We start from the raw sequence: 18,620 nt of genomic DNA, 5'->3' as shown, positions 1-18,620 counted from the left end.
TGGAAATTAAAGATGCTAAAGTTTAGTGTCAGAGCCACTGGTCAGCTTTGGGTAAGACCTTTGGCTGTAACACAACTATCCATGGCAGCATCTGTGTGTCCACAGACATACAATCTGCCCATGTACTGATAAACATACAAATTCCCTTGTGAAAGAAACTGCTAATCCACACTTCATAATTCAGCTGACTTATCAAATTGAGCATCCTGTAAAAACAAGAGAAGATAAAAAGTGGTTCAAAGCACCACATCTATTGATAAATATCCTTCAAAGTGATGAAGAATCATGATTTGCTATTGCATTGCTCCTGAGTTTTAATTTTCTGAGTTTATTGTTTTCAATTTATTACCTTTGGTGTTATCAATGGGATGTGACTATAACCAAAACATTAAACACTATTCATGTGTGCAGTAATTACAATGCAGTCTTAGCACCTCCCACAAAATGGAAATATTACTTCTGACCCTAGAGGAAATGATATTGGTGTGACATCTCTGGGGACTTTCACTCAAAAAGAGATAGTTTTGGTGGCATTAGCAGAAGTTCTGGAGGTCACAACCATTCTGGAGTCTATAACACAACACAGCCCACTCGAGGGATAGGTGAGGGATAGGTGTGTAGGTGGCTGCAGCCAGGAAAGGTGGCCCAGATATCTTCAAAAGCAGGGAGAACTCTGGCATTCCCATTTGGCTAGTCATATAAATGATAGGACCTTGCTAATTATCCAATATAAAAGAAATAATAGAATGCACAAACAAGTATTAACATATATATAGGGATTCACCGAAGTTCTTCAGAAGTGACAAAGCAATTGGAAGTAACCTGTGCTACTGATTGGGGTGGACACATCCAGTTAATAGAACAGCACAGTTAGGTATGGCTTCACAAAGACATTATTTTCACATGAAAAAATGTTTGCTAGAACTTCAATGGAAAAGTCAGAATTCTATGACAATGCATTCTAAATTTTATGGTAAAAACTGAAGCATACTCAGAGAAAAAGAAGTTTAAAACAAAATAAACCAAAGTGTACTTAGTTATTAATAATTTTTTTCATTTTATACTTTTCAATTTTCTGTAAATATTATATACCACTTTTAGTAAAAATAAGAGTAATTAAACTGTATATACATCCCATTTAAGAATGCTTTAGACATACAAAGTAATTAAAACAAGCCTGAGTGACAACTAAAATTATATTCCTGGCTCTAATATCTGCCACTTTCTCTAGAGTTGTCCCTAAAATGTCTCTCCACCATGGTACTTTCTTTTTCTTTTCTTTGTTTTTTTTTTTTTGGTGCTATAAATTGAACCCAGGACCTTTATGCAGACCTATACCCAAGCCCTTTTTTATTTTTGGGACAGGGTCTTACTAAATTGCTAAGTGGTTTCAGGTTGGGCTCAAACTTGCAATCCTCCCACCTCAGCCTCCCAGAGTGCTGGGATTATAGGCCACCACGATATTCTCATGAGCATACTGCTTTTTTCTGTCTTTTTTTTATTTTAAAGAGAAAAACCAAATAATATGACAGTGAAGACAAAAACAAAACAATAAAAACAATGCAGGATTTCAAATCAAGGTGACAGGAATTAAAACTGGTTGTTATACTACAGCTAGACACTCACCTGGGAAGGTGTTGTCACACTGATTTCTGGAACAAAGTTATCTTCAAAGAAATTGATGATATTCTCCTGCTGTAGTTCCTTTGTTGGGGTGACCTTTGGCAGAGGTGGGACAGGTGGCCCTTTCCTTGTCTAAGAAGCACCAAATAGAAACATTTAAGCAGCCAAAGAGCAGGTGAGCCATACAGAAATGTCACATCAAGAGGGCTGGATAGATATATTGAACTCTGAAACTTTTATCTAGAGGCAAAAATGCCACTACTGTATTAGATCAAGAATGCTGTCTATGTGGGTGGCTCCCTGACCACTGACAAGCTATAATCCCACAGGAAAATCTCAAGCTAAGTGCTATGATTTAGATACAGAATGTTTCCCAAAAGTTTGGAAGGTGATTGATTGGATCATGACAGCATTACAGTCATCAGTGGGTTTATCCATTGGTGAATTCATAGCTAAATGTGCTGTTAGGAGGTGGGGTCTGGTCAGAGGTCATAAAAGGAGTGCCCTAGAAGGGTGTAGCTTGCCGTTGGTCTTCCCTTCTCCTTCTACCTCCTGGATGCTATGAAATGAGGACCTTGTCTCTGCCATTCCCTTCCACTATGCCATTTCTACCTTGGAGCCAGCCAACCATGGACTGAACCCTCTGAAAACCATGAGCCAACATAAACCTCTCCTAAGTGGTGGATGTCAGGTATTTTGTTCCAGTGATTGGAAAATGACTAATAATCTATGAGATGGCAGTCTATTTATCTCCACACAAGCATAGACAGGGCTGTAGGGCCTTTATGGTTATGCTAAAGCAATACCTTCACTAAAGTGCACTGAAAATATTTTCTCCTTTCAACATAAAATAGAATTTTAGAACTAAAATCACGCAACTTTTCTTTTGAATTATTGAGATCAACATAGGCAGCTTCTATCTCACTTCCCATTCAGAATTTTGAGATAAAACACGTCTATCTTGTGCACATATCTTCTCATGACTCTCCTCAGTTTATTTTATTCATGAAAGCTTTCACTGGATTAGGAACTTCAGATTTTCCCATAGGGATTTTATTTCCATCCAAAGTAGGGAATAGGGATGGGAAATTTTTCTCCTTATGACTTTGCCTGGCCTTCACTGTCTCATTTTCATTTGATTCACATAACTTTATCAAGTAGCTAAGGTAAAATGACACATAAACTTTCATTTTTCTTGGTGGTTTTGCACTAAGTATAACAGACAGTGCTAAGAAAAAGGTCTCATACAATCTTTAAAGGCTGAAAGACAAGACATTTTTTCCAGTAGTGTGGAATGAACCCTGGGTTCATATACCCTAGGCAAGAACTCTTACTGCTGAGCTATATTCCCACCCTTGAAAGAGGATTTTGAGAGCAAGAAATAGGAGAGGAGGTGGGCATGCTAGTCTGAAGAAGCTGAGATGTTAAATCTCAAGAGATTTAAACACTGAGCCCTGTCAGAAATATAAAAGTTAAATAATAAAAACAGATGGATTTCTTAATGGTGATCACAATGAGTCCCCCTACCCCCCTGACACATGTGCTCTTTTCATACCTGTGAAGGGGACCTCGGCCGTGCTGGGGCAGGAGACGCAGGTGCTAGTGTGTGGTTGGGACTGGCTGTTGGGCTGGGCAGGGGCGAAGCCTCCTCAGGAGGTGACGGCGTCTTTGCAATGCGTAGAGGACCTGAATCACTACACGAACATAGTTAAGGAAGAGGCCTTCTGAGAGATGGGGTTCATTTGATCTGGGATGCTCCATCACAGAGAAATCCTGACAATTAATAGGTATTGTCTGTTACCCGACTCCCTGCTTCCAGTTTAGTTTTGTTCTTAGACACAGTGATGCTGATAAATGGTGCCATTTCCCATACTGTGAACCAGATCCTTCTCATCTATAATCTGCCTTCACAGTAGCCATGCATCATTGTTCACACTTACAGGGAAGAAGAGTGGAGCAAAGAAATTTTTTTAAAAAAACACTAAAATTGTTCTGTGATTTAGGGCAGAGTTTCCCAGTCTTAGGCCACATATCAGTACAGGTTCACTGCTCATTGATAGCCTAGGCTGCACAGCAGGACTGGTAGGCAAGCTGGAAAAGATTCATCTGTATTTGTGGTGATTCCTCACCATCTAAGCTCCACCTCCTGTCAGAGCGGTGGGGCATTTGGTTCTCATAGGAACTAGAACCTTAGCATGAATTGTGTATGTGGGGCTCTAGGTGGCATGATCCTTTTGAGAACCCAATTCCTGATGATCTGAGGTGAAGCTGAGATGGTGATGCTAGCTCTGGAGAGCAGCTGCAGATACAAATGAAACTTAGCCAAGAGATTTGAATGCGCAATAAATAAACTACAATTAAATCATCTCCAAATCATCTCCTCCTCCCACCCTAACCCATCCCTCATTCATGGATAAGGTGTGAAACCAGTCCCTGGTGCCAAAAATAATAATAATAATAATAATAATAATAATAATAATAAATAATAATGACAAAGGTTGGGACCACTGATTGAATGGATCTGAATTCAGGTCTTAGTTATACAAACTTCTTGTCTATCCATTATGCCAAGCAAGCACTAAAGAATCTTCCCAATCTAAGCTGGATTAGCTTAAGCAGTTTCATATTGGATCAACAAGAAAATCTTGGCAAGTCATATGCTACAGAAGAACTTACGTAGAAAGCTAGATCCCGCTTATCTATTATCTGCCTTCACAGTAGCCATGCATCATTGTCCCCACTTACAGGGAAGAAGAGTGGAGCAAAGAAAGGTTTGCTCCACTCAGAAAACTGCACTTTTTATATTCAGAGGTATTTTTGGAGAGTATGAGCAAAGCTTTTGCAGGAGTATGCATGCTGATATCACTTGGGGATAAATTCATTCACTATTTCTTTTCACACTGTACAAAACAATGACTCAATTTGGACACCTTGAACAGCACAAGTACATTCTTCAAATGATGAGCTTCAGTAATGTTTACTGAGAATACACTATGTTCTTGGCATCAGGCCAGAGGCTGTGGGACAGCTAAGCTCAGTGACTAGGATAGTACTCAGGACACATCTTACTCTCTAAGAATTTCTAAAGTCTACAGCTAGAAGGAGCAGAATCTATAGCCTAAAACAAAAGAGCAGATACACAGCAGTATGTCTACATATAAAAGGACCAAGGGAACTGGGTCCTTCAGAGAATACACAGGCCACAAGATTGGGACCAGGTTTCAGCAATCATGACCTATGATGGAAAACAGCCCCAATCTATGCTCTATACAGAGTCTTCTAAGTTACTCACCACCTCGTTCTGCAGAAGACATTGGAAAAAATTAAAGGGACATTTGTTAAGTAGCCATGACCTGCTTTTTCCTCACTTCATCTGATTCAGCAACACTGAAATTTTTAAATGCATCTGTCCTTTGCATTTCCATATAAGGGGATAACCGTTAAACCTTTATTGTACTTCAGTTTTGAAATATCCCAAAGTCATTTTGATATTCCTGTTCTAACTCTTCTTTTGTCCTTAGCTCAATACTGAAATAACCATACCGACACATTAACTTGGCCTCCTGTGCTTTTTTAGACAATGCTCTTACTCTTACAGGGAGAACATATATACTTAGTGCCCTCTCAGTGGAGCAAGCATAGCAGAGATGCTTAGAATAAGAAAACCAGCAATCCTCAGAGGCATCCAGACACTAATCCAGGCAGATGTTGGGGTATGTGTGTGACTATGTATGTTTCTATAAATGCATTTGTGTAAGTGTGTGCATTGATATTAAAATCACAAATATAGTAAGTTAGACTCCATATTACTTTAAAATCCATTTAGCCCAGTAGTATATTACGTTTTTATTGATTTGGAAATAATGAGATATTTAGTCAGAGAGGTTATTGGACTTACTCAAGGAAAACAAAACAAATTAACTACAGCTATAATACTGAAAGGTGGGTCTTTTGCAGCCCCAAGGTATGCTAAGCTGCATTCCTTGAGTACACAATGCCTGAGAGGATGGAATTAAAGCAATTCCAAAATCACAGGAGAAAGTTGGTACGAAACCAAACCCTGGCAGGTTAGTCAGTTCACCTGTGGGTCACAAGGCTCCCAGTGCCTTTGACTGGCATGCTCACCGCAGCCACATGCAACGAACCAGTAGCAAAGCAGAGGTAAGAGGCTGAAGATGCTGAAGTAGGTCTCACCTACTTCTTTACTTTCCCTGCACAGCTTCATCACAAACATCAACACCCATGACAAAAGCCAGTATTGACTGTTGTGAGTGTGGGGAATTCTTTTTCAGAGAAAGTACCACATGTAGAAGTAGAAATTACGTATTAGTATTGCTCTCGGGTCTCATGTAAAGCAGAAAGAGAGAGGGAGAGAGAAAGAGAGAAACAGATAGAGACAAAACAGCAGAGACAGAGACTGTTAATTCTGTTGTGGCCACCACAACCCTTGTGGGATAGTTGAAAGCCAGAAGTAAATGTGAAACCAGGGAGTTAAAGTAAATGTGAAACCATCAATTGATGGATGGAAAGGCTCCTTTTAGACTTTTACAAACGAAGAGAATCAAATTAAAGTAGCAGAACCTTTTCCACAGAATGCAGAAACTTCAACCAGCATCCTGTTAAAGGTGTGTGGAAAGGAAGTTGGCTCTGATGAGCAATGGCTTACCTGGGGGCGCCTTGGATGGTGAAGGCTTTGTCAGCATGCTGGTCACCCAGTTTTGTCATCACTTCGTACAGCTTGTGGCAGAGCTAAGGGGACAGAGGCCACTTGTCTACTAGCTGCAAGGCGTCTTGGTGCCAGTACAGCATGTCTTCCCCAAGAGAGAAACTAAGACTCTCCTGAAAATTATGGTGGCCTTAGGATACTTAAAATTCTTTTTAAGGTCCAAATATAAAATCGAAATCAAAACTGAAACAAACTAAACACAAAAAAACTTAGAACAATCAAAATATGTTTATTCACTAGCACCCACTACACAAACAGAAGCCTGATAGTTTTTGATTCCAGTAGAAACAGCCCCACAACTATCTGCTGAACTGGAAAGAACATCAATCCACAATACAGCTGTTGATTTTCTTAATATTTTGAAACGACTTTTTCACCAGCCTAAGAAACCACTTGAAATCCTGACTTTAAAACAGGCTAAAAAGGAAAACAAGGCTGGGGTCTGTGACAGAATCTCCAAAATATATAGAAGTTATGTAGTCACTATGGAAAGCTATACCAATATTACAGAGAGTAAATGGGCCACTACTATAAGACAACTAAAGGAAGAATACTTGGTATAATGCTGAGCCAATTAATTTGCTTCCAAAATAAATCTTCCATTATACTTCACATGGAAAAATAATCAGCATTACTCACCACCGCAATTTCCTTATGAAACTTGGCCTCCAGGCTGGAAACATTCTTGAAAGTGTTAACATAAAATCCAACTCGTCTAGTACGCAGAAATACGAAGAGGGAAGAAAAGAGAGACCAGTTAGCAAAACCAAACTTTAATGACAATAAAATAGATCAAACATAGTTTTCTTTATATAACTTTTAATAACATTGCATTAAATAAATCAACTCAGAATTCACACAACTTCTCCCTATCTGTCAGTGAGTACAAAAACATTTTTTGGCATGGAGCACAGCCTTCCCTAAAATTCAGTTATCATCCTAGGACAGTGGCTCTGAAACTTAGGAGTACATGCAGATCACCTGGGAATGCAGGAGTGTGTGTTTCTGATTCTGTGGGCTTGGTGTTGCAGATTGAGAATCTGTATTTCCAAGTTTCTAGGTGACATTGATATTCCTGGTTTAACACTTTGGGAAGAGTTATTCTGAGCATTTGATTATATTTTAGCTAGGCGTCTTGAAAGCATCTGAGATCAAGAAAGTTCCTTTTCATTTTTATAAAACACAGGAAGTTTAGCTTCAGTATTCTATACTTGAACTCCAAGCTCTATATAACAGAGGAAAACGGAAAATGCATACATGCAGTTGTTGGGAAAATGTCACAATGTGTTATCGCGGAGAAAATGAAAACACAAGCTGCCCACTGTTAATATCTCGACACATCTGTACAGAGATTCCCTGGCCCATGTTGTAGCACAGAAGCAAAGTCACAACACTTCTTAATTTTAGGTCCCTAAGAGTAACTCCACCAGCCATATAGACCCAGCCTGGAACCCCAGGATAAGTCCCCTGTGTCTCTAAGTGAGAAATCTTTGCACCCTACATTACCACTATCTTTCTGAATACATCTGAGAAAATTACTATAATTCATGTTATTTTGATGGTATTCTCAAACCTAACTCCAGCGCCCACATTGTTTAATTAGATTCTAAATCTCAGTCAAGCATCAAGTAAGGACTTATGTATCAGAAAGATTAGGTAGATCTCACATTTGGAATAGCATCTCTTCAGAGAACTTATTATATGTTCAGGCATGAGATAGGCTTGTACACAGCAGGCACCCCTCTTATTTGCACAGAGATAAAAAGGCAGGAAGAAAATGAGCTATACCTTGCAGTGATAAGGACTCTAATATGCAAGGGTGGATGGATGTGCCTTCATTATCAAAACTTGCATACCTGTATCTGGTAATCTGAGCAACTACTTTGAAGATAACAATATGTAATAAAGCAAGCTTTGTTAATTGCCTATCATCTTGTTTTGAAATTCTGTATCATTTTTATTGTTTTTTTGTTTTTTGTTTTGTCTTTGTTTTTGTTTTTTTTGCTTGTTTGTTTTTTCTCTTTACAATAAAATAAGAAAAAATTACAAAATGGAAATAAAAATACTAATTGAACTAGTAGCTGTCTAGCTACTTTTACATGCCCCCTCGCTTAATTCTTCAAACTACCCCCTGCAATGGTGGTCCCATTTTACCAGCAAAACTAAGACACAGAAGGATTAACCATTTTAGCCCTCAAAGAATCTTGAGTTCTGTGAGAGGGCTTTGATCCTCCTGGAGCTCTAAAATCATTCCATTTGCCTCTTTTTATTTAGCCTCCACTGTACACTTATTCATGAGATTGTGGACCTGATCAGCCCACAAAAACTAAGGGATATTATTAACCCAATACGATGTGTGGCAACTCCGAGAACCCCAGTCAATGGAAACAGTTACTCTTAACTCCTATGGACACACAATCCAGTTGAAGGAGCACCCAGAGTGCTTATAAATGAACATATGCTCTGTGCATAATTACAATGGAATTAAATTGAAAGACATGAAAGCAAATTATAATGTTACATGTGACCATTTAGTTATTACCAAAGGCAATATGTGATTAAATATCAAAAATGTGTGGATATGGTCACAAAAAGCTAAAGGATCTGAGAGCAGGCAGTAATGGGCTGGAGCCAGCTGCAAACACTTGCTAGAGTGGACAAACTGAGGTTTCCCCAAATGTTTAAAACAGAAGGTTGGTACAGATGGAGTGAGGTCATTGAAGTTCATTGACATATATTATTTTAATTGGTACTTCATGCTAATAAACAAAATCCTAATAAATACCTCTGATTAACACTTTGTTCGCATCTTTCTCATTTCCTTACAATAGCTTTCTTTGCACGCAGATGCTGATGAAAGGCCCGATGATGGAAGCTTGGATGTTCACTGTCAAACTTTCCACTAGGCTGCACCATTGGTAGTTCCTCAACTTTTAATGTTACCTTATATTTAATCTTTGTTAAGTTTGATAGCCACTTCTAAATTTATATTCTTTTAATGAAAGTTAATGCATTTTGTTTACTTGTTTATTTATTGACCATTTGCATTTCTTTTCAGACACCTATTCATCTTTTTTTTTTGTTACTTCTCAGTGGGTTATCTTGGTTATTGATCTGTAAGGGCATTTCTATTAGACGTTAGATATAAGCAGACAAAAAGAATCTTCATTCTTCTATGTTTAAGTTTTGAATTGTTTTCTGATACGCAGCATATCTTAAGTTGTTATATCAATTATTACTTAGAGAAATAATTGGTATAGTACCAGAAGTGCTTTAGAATAACTAAACGTCTATACATAGCTAATATTTTATTGTTTCTTTGTAGAATTTAGAAGTTAAATTAACTAGTATGTATTGACTTAGAAAAATAAGTATTCAATTTTTAAGCCACTATCATAAAGTGATTTTCTTCAATTTATGAGATCAAACACTCTTCAAAAGTAAAGACTGCCTTTGACTACAGGCCATCATTATCATCTGATACAGCCCCTGGTACACAGCAGGCATGCAGTGAATATTCCACAGATGAATGGATGAATGGCTGGAAGGGTGGGTGGATGGATGGATGGATGGATGGGTGGATGGATGGATGGATGGAGACTGAGTGAATGAACAAACTGAGCACTCATTCCATTGGAAAGCAGCATCTGATGTACACCTGGTTTGTAAAAGACAAGCATCACCAGCCATGAAATATACATACACAGGGCATCAGGCTCCGGGTTCTGATATTATCTGCTTGGAAGGCTCATTTCACAAGTTCTTCCTAGACAGAAACCCTGAGACATTATTGGTTCCCCCAAAGGACTTCTCTATGCATCCAAGTCCCCTCTAATCAGCTGTCAAAATCAACTGAATTTCGTTATTAGACATGTCCTTGCTCTGAGAAACAGTGGAAAGAATTTAGAGCTGGGCTGATCACAGTCACAGCATGGAGGCCGTAACACCCTCCCCACTACAGTGACAGTGAGGAAAACCTATTTTTCCTGGAGGAAGGCATCACTGTCTCCACTGTCTTCCTGGAAGAAATGGAAGACGTATCCTTTGCCATCCCACTTACCATGGAGACAGGGTGGGAAAAACAGGCATTTTCTCCTAACTCTCCCAAAACTCTGAGCCCATTTACATTACCCTGCTGAGATTTACAGCCTACACATTTGACCTCCCCACAGCTCACACACCAGCTTTTCAGCTGCACACATCTCCCCATCCCCCCAGCACAACTGTTCAGTAGTTTCTCTCTCTCTCCTTCACCCAGTTGTAATTCTAACACAGCAGATTTCAACACCCGTATGACTACACAGCTGAAAAACAAGCCTGCAGCTCATCACCCCAATATGTTATTCATACACATCTTGCCGCCTGCACATCCTATATCTTGCCATCCAACTACACCATCTCTGAAACGGGGTGAGCTGAGCTCACTCACTGTGCTGGTTTCTTAGGCCATGAGATCCCTCACTCCTTTATGCCACCATTCTTGCTCACAGTTTGTTTTAACCTCTGTGAGCCCGCTGCCCCTTTTCTTCCAGGCCATTTCCCTGCTCAGGTCCAGCTTTTGCTTGGTCAAGTGAGGGACTCACAGCACAGCCCTGTTAACATCCTCCTACCTTGTTCTTATCCCCTCCTCATTCCACACATTCTCGGTATTAAATCCCCCACCTCTGTCACTGGCACTGCCAGCTTCTCAAAATGACAGCAGCTATGTTCCAAAGGCTCCTCTTTCCCTATCATTATCCTTTATCTGCAGCCACTATTCCTCCTGCGCATCATAGTCAAGATCCTCTGCCCCTACTTTCTCCTCTCCCCTGGAGGCTCCAGTGCCTGTACTCAAGCTTCAGATCCCACTGTCAGTTGGGTCATCTTTGGAAGCCACCATTTTTCATCTTCAGCTTCTTGATTTTTCTACTGTAAATGACACACTTGGCAGTCCTTTGTTTTAAAATATTTTCATTTTAAGCTTTTTGTGATACAACTCTTCCAAGATTCCACATGCTTCTATGACTATTTCTTGCTGGGTTTCTCTACAGAGCCCTCTTCTACACATTCCTTAAATACTGAGGCTCTCAAAGGCTTTACTCTTGCCGCGTGATCTGTCTTGCTACCTACATCATCATTGCCACTCATATAGAAATGATTTCCAACTCTCTTTTCCTGTTTTATATTTAGCTCTGCACAGGGATAATTGAAATACACAGTAAATGTTTAAATTTAAAATGTTTATTACACTAAAAGACAAGCTACAATTAAGTCACCTCAGAATATCCCCCCCTCACTTTAAAAACACATACTCCCTTAGTCTTGCCACTTTCTGAAGCAGTTCTAGAAGTCCTCTTTTATGAGTGTCTTTAGTTGAGCTATCATGGTTATCTCAATGTCTTGAATTGATTTAAAACATTTATGGTAATTTCTGCCACATAAAAATATTACAATGTGTCTTTATCCATCTTATTCTTCAGATCTGGCACTATGCTGGTTCTTCCTCTCAAAGTCAAGATGACCATGAAAGATAAATGTTTCAACTGAGTTTGGACATCAAGGCAGCCATGACATCCCTATTAAGGACACTCACAAAAGAGGACTTCCGGAACTGCTTCAGACAGTGGCAAGAAGAAGAGGATAAACATGTTCCAAGTTAGGGGAAGAGTTCTGAAGATAATTAAAAGCAACTGTGTCTTTTACTGTAATGTTTAAATTTAAACATTCACTATATGTTTTGATTACATTTCATAAGCATAGCCTTTTGGACTTCCCAATAATTCTTTATGCTAGGCATATAAAAAATGGAATCCAGTAGCTTTTCAAAATTTCCTTTTCTGTATAAGTCATCTGTGTCTTTGGGAGAAAATTTCCCCATCCATCCTATAGGCACTTAGTGGCACTGATTAACCATCCTAGGCCACTCTCTCTTAAATGATGTCATTTTATTTTCTGCTTTGAACTTATTGTCTGACATTTTATTTTTTAAAATTCCTTTTCTTGGTAACTGCTTTACCCTATCCTTCAACACAAGCTCTAAGAAAATAAAAACTTTCAGTGGAGGATCTCTAGCACTTCAAAGGGAACTTGGCACACAGTGGGTGGTCAATAAATATTTGATGAATGAGTGAATCTACCCCGGCCTCTCTCATGTTTCTTGACCACAAGTCCCTCCTGGGCCTTCTCATTCTGCTCTCTCACTACATTACACTAATTAATGACCCACAGATCTGCTTCTATCCCCATGTCTTTATCCAGGCTCCTCTGCTGCTTTGGGTATTCTTTTCACCAAATGCTGACTTTACTCATTTTAAAAGATTTAGCTCAAGTATTCCCTTTGGAATCATTCCTCTTTACAACAATATTTCTCCATCATCTCTTATGAATTATAAGCTCCTTTAAAACACATAAACGTATCCTACTATTTTCTTTTCTGAAACTCAGCCCACACCCCCACTAAGTAGTAGTTCATTTATTTTCTCCTTTTTACATTAAAACTTTTGAAACAAGTTTCTATGCATGATAGCAGTGGAAAGACAGAGGAACAAAATGACCTAAGACACACTGAAAACAATTAGCAAAATGGTAAACATAACCCTGCTTTATCAGGAAATTACATTAAAGGTAAATGGGCTAAGCACACCAATCAGAAAGCAGAGGTTGTCAGAATGAGTACACACACACACACACACAAAACGTCCAACTTAATACAGTCCACAAAAAACACCTTTTCATTCAGAGATGCAAATAGGTTCAAAGTAAAGGAATTCAAAGAAGATATACTATGCAAAGAATAACCAAAGCAGAATTAGAGTGGGTAGATTAATATTGATGAAATAGACAATTCTTTTATTAGAGACAAGACATTTGAGAAAATAAAATGGTTAATTCATTAAGAAGATATAGCAATTACAAGCATACAGTATGTGTACCTAACAATAGAATCCCAAAATACATGAAGCAAAAGCTGACAGAATTGAAGCGAGGTATCGGTCTTCAATACTTCACATTCTATAATGAATAGGGCAATTAGGCAGAAGATTGGTAAGGAAGTAGAGGATGTGAACACTATATTCACATTGGATCTAATGGGCACAAAGAATACGCCATTTGACACCCTGAGAGGTTATGGGCAATGCTGCAGGATTTCAGGCATGCAGCACTCGATACATGTTCATGACTGCATTGCCAGTATTATGCATTTCACCATAGGAGGTACAGAAGATTCAAACCACTAACTTCAGTTTCAAAGTTGAGCAATACAACTGGGAGAATAACATGTGCATTTGTTATTTGAAATATTGTTACTTGAAATAACTTGAAAAATCATGACTGCTTCAAATCTCATTTCAGATAAAAAGAGGGTCTGGATATAGTTATTGGGATTTATGGTAGGAAGTCACAGAAGTGTTTTTAAATGCCAGCTTTAGGATTTATAAGCTTCACAATCTTAGACAATGTGTTTAACTGGCATGACTCTTTGCTTCCTCATCTGTAAGATGGAGACATCTATAATTGTGATAATGACAGCCATGTATGTAAGAACTAGAATGATATTTAACAAGAGAAAGTATTCAAAAAATGACCTCTCAGACAACATGCACGCCACATAATTATTATGGCTAAGTAATTTAGATTTAATGAAGAAACATACTATATAAAAAGAAAGACTAGGCACAGATTTTAATCAAAGGGAACGGATCTGGACTGACCAAAAGACAGGATAGCCCTCAGTGCCCAAATGATAAATTAGACCAGTTTAAAAAGCACTAAAACGTTTATAGTGTATGACCACGAAAAGGTTCTTCTCTCCAGTACCCCTCAGATATTCCCTTTGTTTTAAAATAGCTACAAAGTTGTTCATGTTTTAAGGTATTCTGACAACTACTTTATTTAGAATAATCAAATATTAGTTGGGAAGAATACACAAGCTGGAAATAGTATCATTCAATGCTCATTTGGGATGCTTGTAGAGATTACTGGGAAATAAATTACTTACTAATGCAATTTGACTCAGTAATTTGGACACTTTCCTCAAGGGCATTACTTCATAATTGTCGATTGTCTGTTAACTAGTGCTATTACTTCATAATTGGAAGTACTGAACACTGTAGTCCCTGAGACCTTCTTATGTGGTACTGGGGATTGAAGCCAAGGGTTACTGAGCCACATCCTCAGCCCTTTTGTTTTTTTTTTAATTTTTGAGACAAGATCATACTGAGTTACCCAAGCTGGCCTTGAACTTATGGACCTCTTGCCTTATCCTCTAGAATAGCTGGGCTCACCGGGTGCATGGTGCCCAGCTATAGCCAAGGTCAATTTAAAACAATAGCATAAGCAATCACATTGTAAAACACAAAAATTCCTTTACAGTGGAAACAAAGAGAACTTGCCTTATTATATGCAAATGACAACTTGTGTGAGGGATAGAATATGTGTTAAGGATGACAATAAGCTCTGGAGAACCACTGGATGATGGGATGAATATCCTTACTGCAGATACTAATGTCAAAGATGTATGTAAAGGTGTTAGATAACGCCGGTCCATGAAATGTGAATGTAAAAGAGTAGTATTTGTTTAAAAAAAGAAAACAACATCATTTCATACGGTTTGTGATTTTAATAGATATGGGTGACTAAATTATAAATAGATATGTATCTTATCTACATCCCTGAAAGTTTTATTTACACAGGCTGACCAAAATCCTCCGCAGGGAGAGAGGAGAGTTATTGGCTCACAGGCAGTCAGGTCCTAAACCAGATGGAAATTCTGAAAGATTACAAGATGAGGTTGAAGAAAATGTGAGGGAAATACCACCACCATAATGCCCAAGAGGATGACGAGGCTTGGGTGGTGGCAGTGAGAATAGAGAAGTAGAAACCCATGCAGAAATCACACTGAAAAATAGTAGATTGCTTCTTTTGGTGGCCCTTTGGTTTCCACAGTCAACAATTACAAAGTTTTGAGTCTTCGGAGCCCAGGGAAAAAATGATACAAAAAAATGCAGATGCTGAATGAATAAACCCAGATGATCAATGAAGTAATTTCATTATCTCATACTGAGGTAAATACGTTGCACCCGTCACCCAAACTATGCCTGAAGCCTAGTTTTACAGTGAACTAGCTAAAAAGTATACCTACACGGTACACTTGCTGATGATAACCAAAACAGAGAAAAGGAGATATTGAAAAAAATGAGAAAATGTAAGTGACCAATGAGATAATTTCCCTGGATAGGTATGCATGTCTTACCCACTACCGAAGCTATGTGTCAAAGCTAGTTTTACAATGACCTAACTAACATAGGTATTTTGGTAGTTTAAAAGTTGATATTGAGTATGTATTATTGGTAAAAGAAAAAATGAGAGCACTAGAGATGATCACAAAAATGGACCAACTCCAGGCTAGACACTCAAAATGCTTGCAGGCTTGAAAGATAAGTAGTTCTAGACCTGGTATAAGGAAGGACTGAGGGGAAACCCTCTGGTTGGAAGCTAAGGATGGAGGAACTTACTTAAAGCAATACGCCACTGCTAACACTATTCTGTTTATTGGCATGGTGTCACAGGGATGCTAATTCTAATAGGAACATCAGGTCTCACTTGACTCGATAACATTTTAGTCCTATCACTGCAGGAAAATTAGAACAAACTATCAAGCATGAACTTAATGCCAAGAAGATGCAGAATACTTGTAAATAAGAAGAATGTTTAATGCCTCAACTAGAAATGGAGCTCAGGTTAAAAGTTCAGGGCTGAAAGTAGAAGGTTTAACATCAAAACCAGAAGGCTAGATGAGCTCTTGCAGTAAAGCAAGTTCCCCCAAGAAGCTGAAAGGCTGTTACTGTGAAATTTAAGATTAAAGGCAGTTCTCTTGATGCTTCCAAACAAAGTTTGTGTCTCCACTTGAGAAGCACATCCAATATGGCAGCTGCTGGACACAGGATCATTTAAAATGAAAAGAATTTAAATAAAATGTATTAAATTTAAAATTCCTTTCTTCAAAACCAGAGCGGTCATCATTTGTTACTCCCTCACAGCAGTTTGGGTTACTTCTTCAGAGGGGGGGATGTTATAGGCAGCTGAGTTAGACAGAAATATTATAGGCAGTCAGACAGGGCCAGGCCCTGGAAGGAGCCAACATGAAAGACAAGGTAAGATACCTGTGGGCCAGACCTCAAGACAAAAGGACTAAACAAATGCACCCACATACCTCCCTAGGTGTGAACAGCAAGGATTGATACTCCAAACAAGTAACAATCACCTTCAAAAAGCCAGAGCCATTAGCCCACCCCCTACAGGAAAAGCCCCTGTTCTGTATTCATGCCCTCTTGCTACGAGACTCGTTTCCCCATTTGTTCCTATTATACTTGTAATCTTATTGGCTGACCATAGTTTTGTCCCACCTCATGCCCACCTTGTAATTTCCCATTTTCCCCCTTTCTTGGACCCGCCTCACCTAGGGGTATTGCTCTATAAAGTACCTGGGAAGGGCAGGGTCATTGGCAACCCACTCGGGCCCCCTTCTGTCCCTCTCTTGGACAGAAGCTTTCTTTCCCTCAATAAATATATTCTGCTCTTAAGTAAATAAATACATAAATAAACAAAATTCTCTTCTTCAGTTCCAGTCACCATCTTCCAGAGGCTCAGTAGGCACATGTGGCAAGGAGCTACCACACTGGGGAGGGTAAGGGTGGAGCACTGTTGGGAGCACTGAGACGGCCTAGACAATACACACCAAGTAAGGGGTATTTACTCCACTGGAGCACCTGCAGGAGGCATGCACGTTCTACACAGAAACACCTTTACCTTGACCACAATGAAGGTAGCTCTTCTTGTAAGTCAACATTAAACTCTTCGAACACTTTCTGTGCTTTCTGGAATTCCTCTTCTGCCTAGAAATGATATATAACAGGCGTGTGCTTACACCAGAGAAGAAGCCACTCCCATGCCCAAGAGCACCATTTAATGTAAAACAGAAGAAGCTTATGGCAACCTAGAAAAATTCTGGTAAGGACAGACGTTTAGTTAATTTCTACATCATGTTCAATTTTTTTAATTAAACACGAAACGTTAAAACTCACTAAGATACACAATGAGGTTGATTACAGTGGTTATTCTTGTAGTTCCTGGCTGATTCATTTATTCACTGGATCATTTATTAACAAAAATGTGTTCATTTCTTGACACATAGACAGCTCTGCTCTAGATACTAGACGTGGATGGTCATCTAAGAAAGTACCAGTGTTTTGGGAACACTAAGTAATGCATGATGTATTGTGAAGAGGGATTTGCAATCTGTAATGCAATTGGGAAGATGAGTGCAGAAGAGAGAAGTTTCCACAGACAGAAGGTGATATTTTAACTGAGTCTTCAAACACCAGAAAATATTTGCTAAAGAAGAGGGTGTGAAAGAAATCACAACACTTAGGGTGGTGGTCCTTGGGGTAGAATTCTTGCTTATCTGGCCTGTGAACTTGTCAGAATGCTTTATGACTCTACAGCTCTCAGACCATGGTATGAAGGGAAGATAATATGGATGAAGTGCTGAACAGGGTGCCTGGCATCTCTGAGGCCTCTTCGCTGTTATTACAGCTGCATAAGAGCTGATGTGTACGTCTTGAGGTTTGCTCAGACTGTGTGTATGGACAAATGAAACTGGGGAGGGAAAGATCTGAAAGTTGGTAAGAATGAACAGGTAAGTAAGCATCGAACCATGAAGGTGTTACATGTTATGCTCAGGAATTTAGGTATTTTTTTTTCCTACGGGGAATGGGAATCATTAAAAGAGTAAACAACAGAGAAACATATGTAAATGTGTGAGGTAGGAAGACTGTGGGGCAGCTGTGTGTAGGCAGAGAAGGCAAGACTGGAATCAAAGAGAGTAGTGAGTAGGTGACATCAGCCAGCTAGCATCTTTTATCATACATGATAAAAGCCACTGAAATGGGTTTTCTAAAAGAGAATTAAACCTATGCAAATTGAGCATATGTCTGCCCTCTGAGATAATCGTGACTTATGTGTGAAAATTTCAAGCTTGGTGTCCTATCCACACGTACACAACATTTCAGCCTTGATCACGGACCACACCGTAGAAGGAACAGCAAACACGCTTAATGCTTTCTTTAATCATGCAATACTGAACGGGGCCAAAGTTTATTTTGATCAAAATGTGGGAGTCAGTGTCACCAATGTGAACTCTACAATAACATGAAGAACTTTAGTTAAAAACGATGGAAAGGAGCCCACTCTATCATGTTTCAGTTAAAATCCGTCCTGATTCCAATCCTTC

At 39.0% G+C, this 18,620-nt stretch overlaps 1 protein-coding gene across 3 annotated transcripts in view; it reads right to left on the bottom strand.

Annotated features, from left to right (window-relative positions):
• Positions 1-18,620, bottom strand: part of Amph (amphiphysin) — a 219,913-nt gene that overhangs the window by 47,365 nt on the left and 153,928 nt on the right. For all 3 annotated transcript variants that reach the window (XM_013521259.1, XM_005397735.1, XM_013521260.1), the window contains 5 exons: positions 17,138-17,223; positions 6,989-7,064; positions 6,290-6,372; positions 3,179-3,317; positions 1,627-1,755 (listed from right to left, as the gene is read on the bottom strand). In XM_013521259.1, the coding sequence (XP_013376713.1) occupies positions 1,627-1,755; positions 3,179-3,317; positions 6,290-6,372; positions 6,989-7,064; positions 17,138-17,223 (513 nt within the window). The remainder of the gene's footprint in view (positions 1-1,626; positions 1,756-3,178; positions 3,318-6,289; positions 6,373-6,988; positions 7,065-17,137; positions 17,224-18,620) is intronic.

Source organism: Chinchilla lanigera, unplaced genomic scaffold (genome assembly GCF_000276665.1).
Source record: "Chinchilla lanigera isolate Chin_1 unplaced genomic scaffold, ChiLan1.0 scaffold00059, whole genome shotgun sequence".
NCBI classification, from domain to species: domain Eukaryota; kingdom Metazoa; phylum Chordata; class Mammalia; order Rodentia; family Chinchillidae; genus Chinchilla; species Chinchilla lanigera.
The sequence above is the reverse complement of the archived record's forward strand: the minus strand, read 5'-3'. Positions and strand labels throughout refer to the sequence as shown.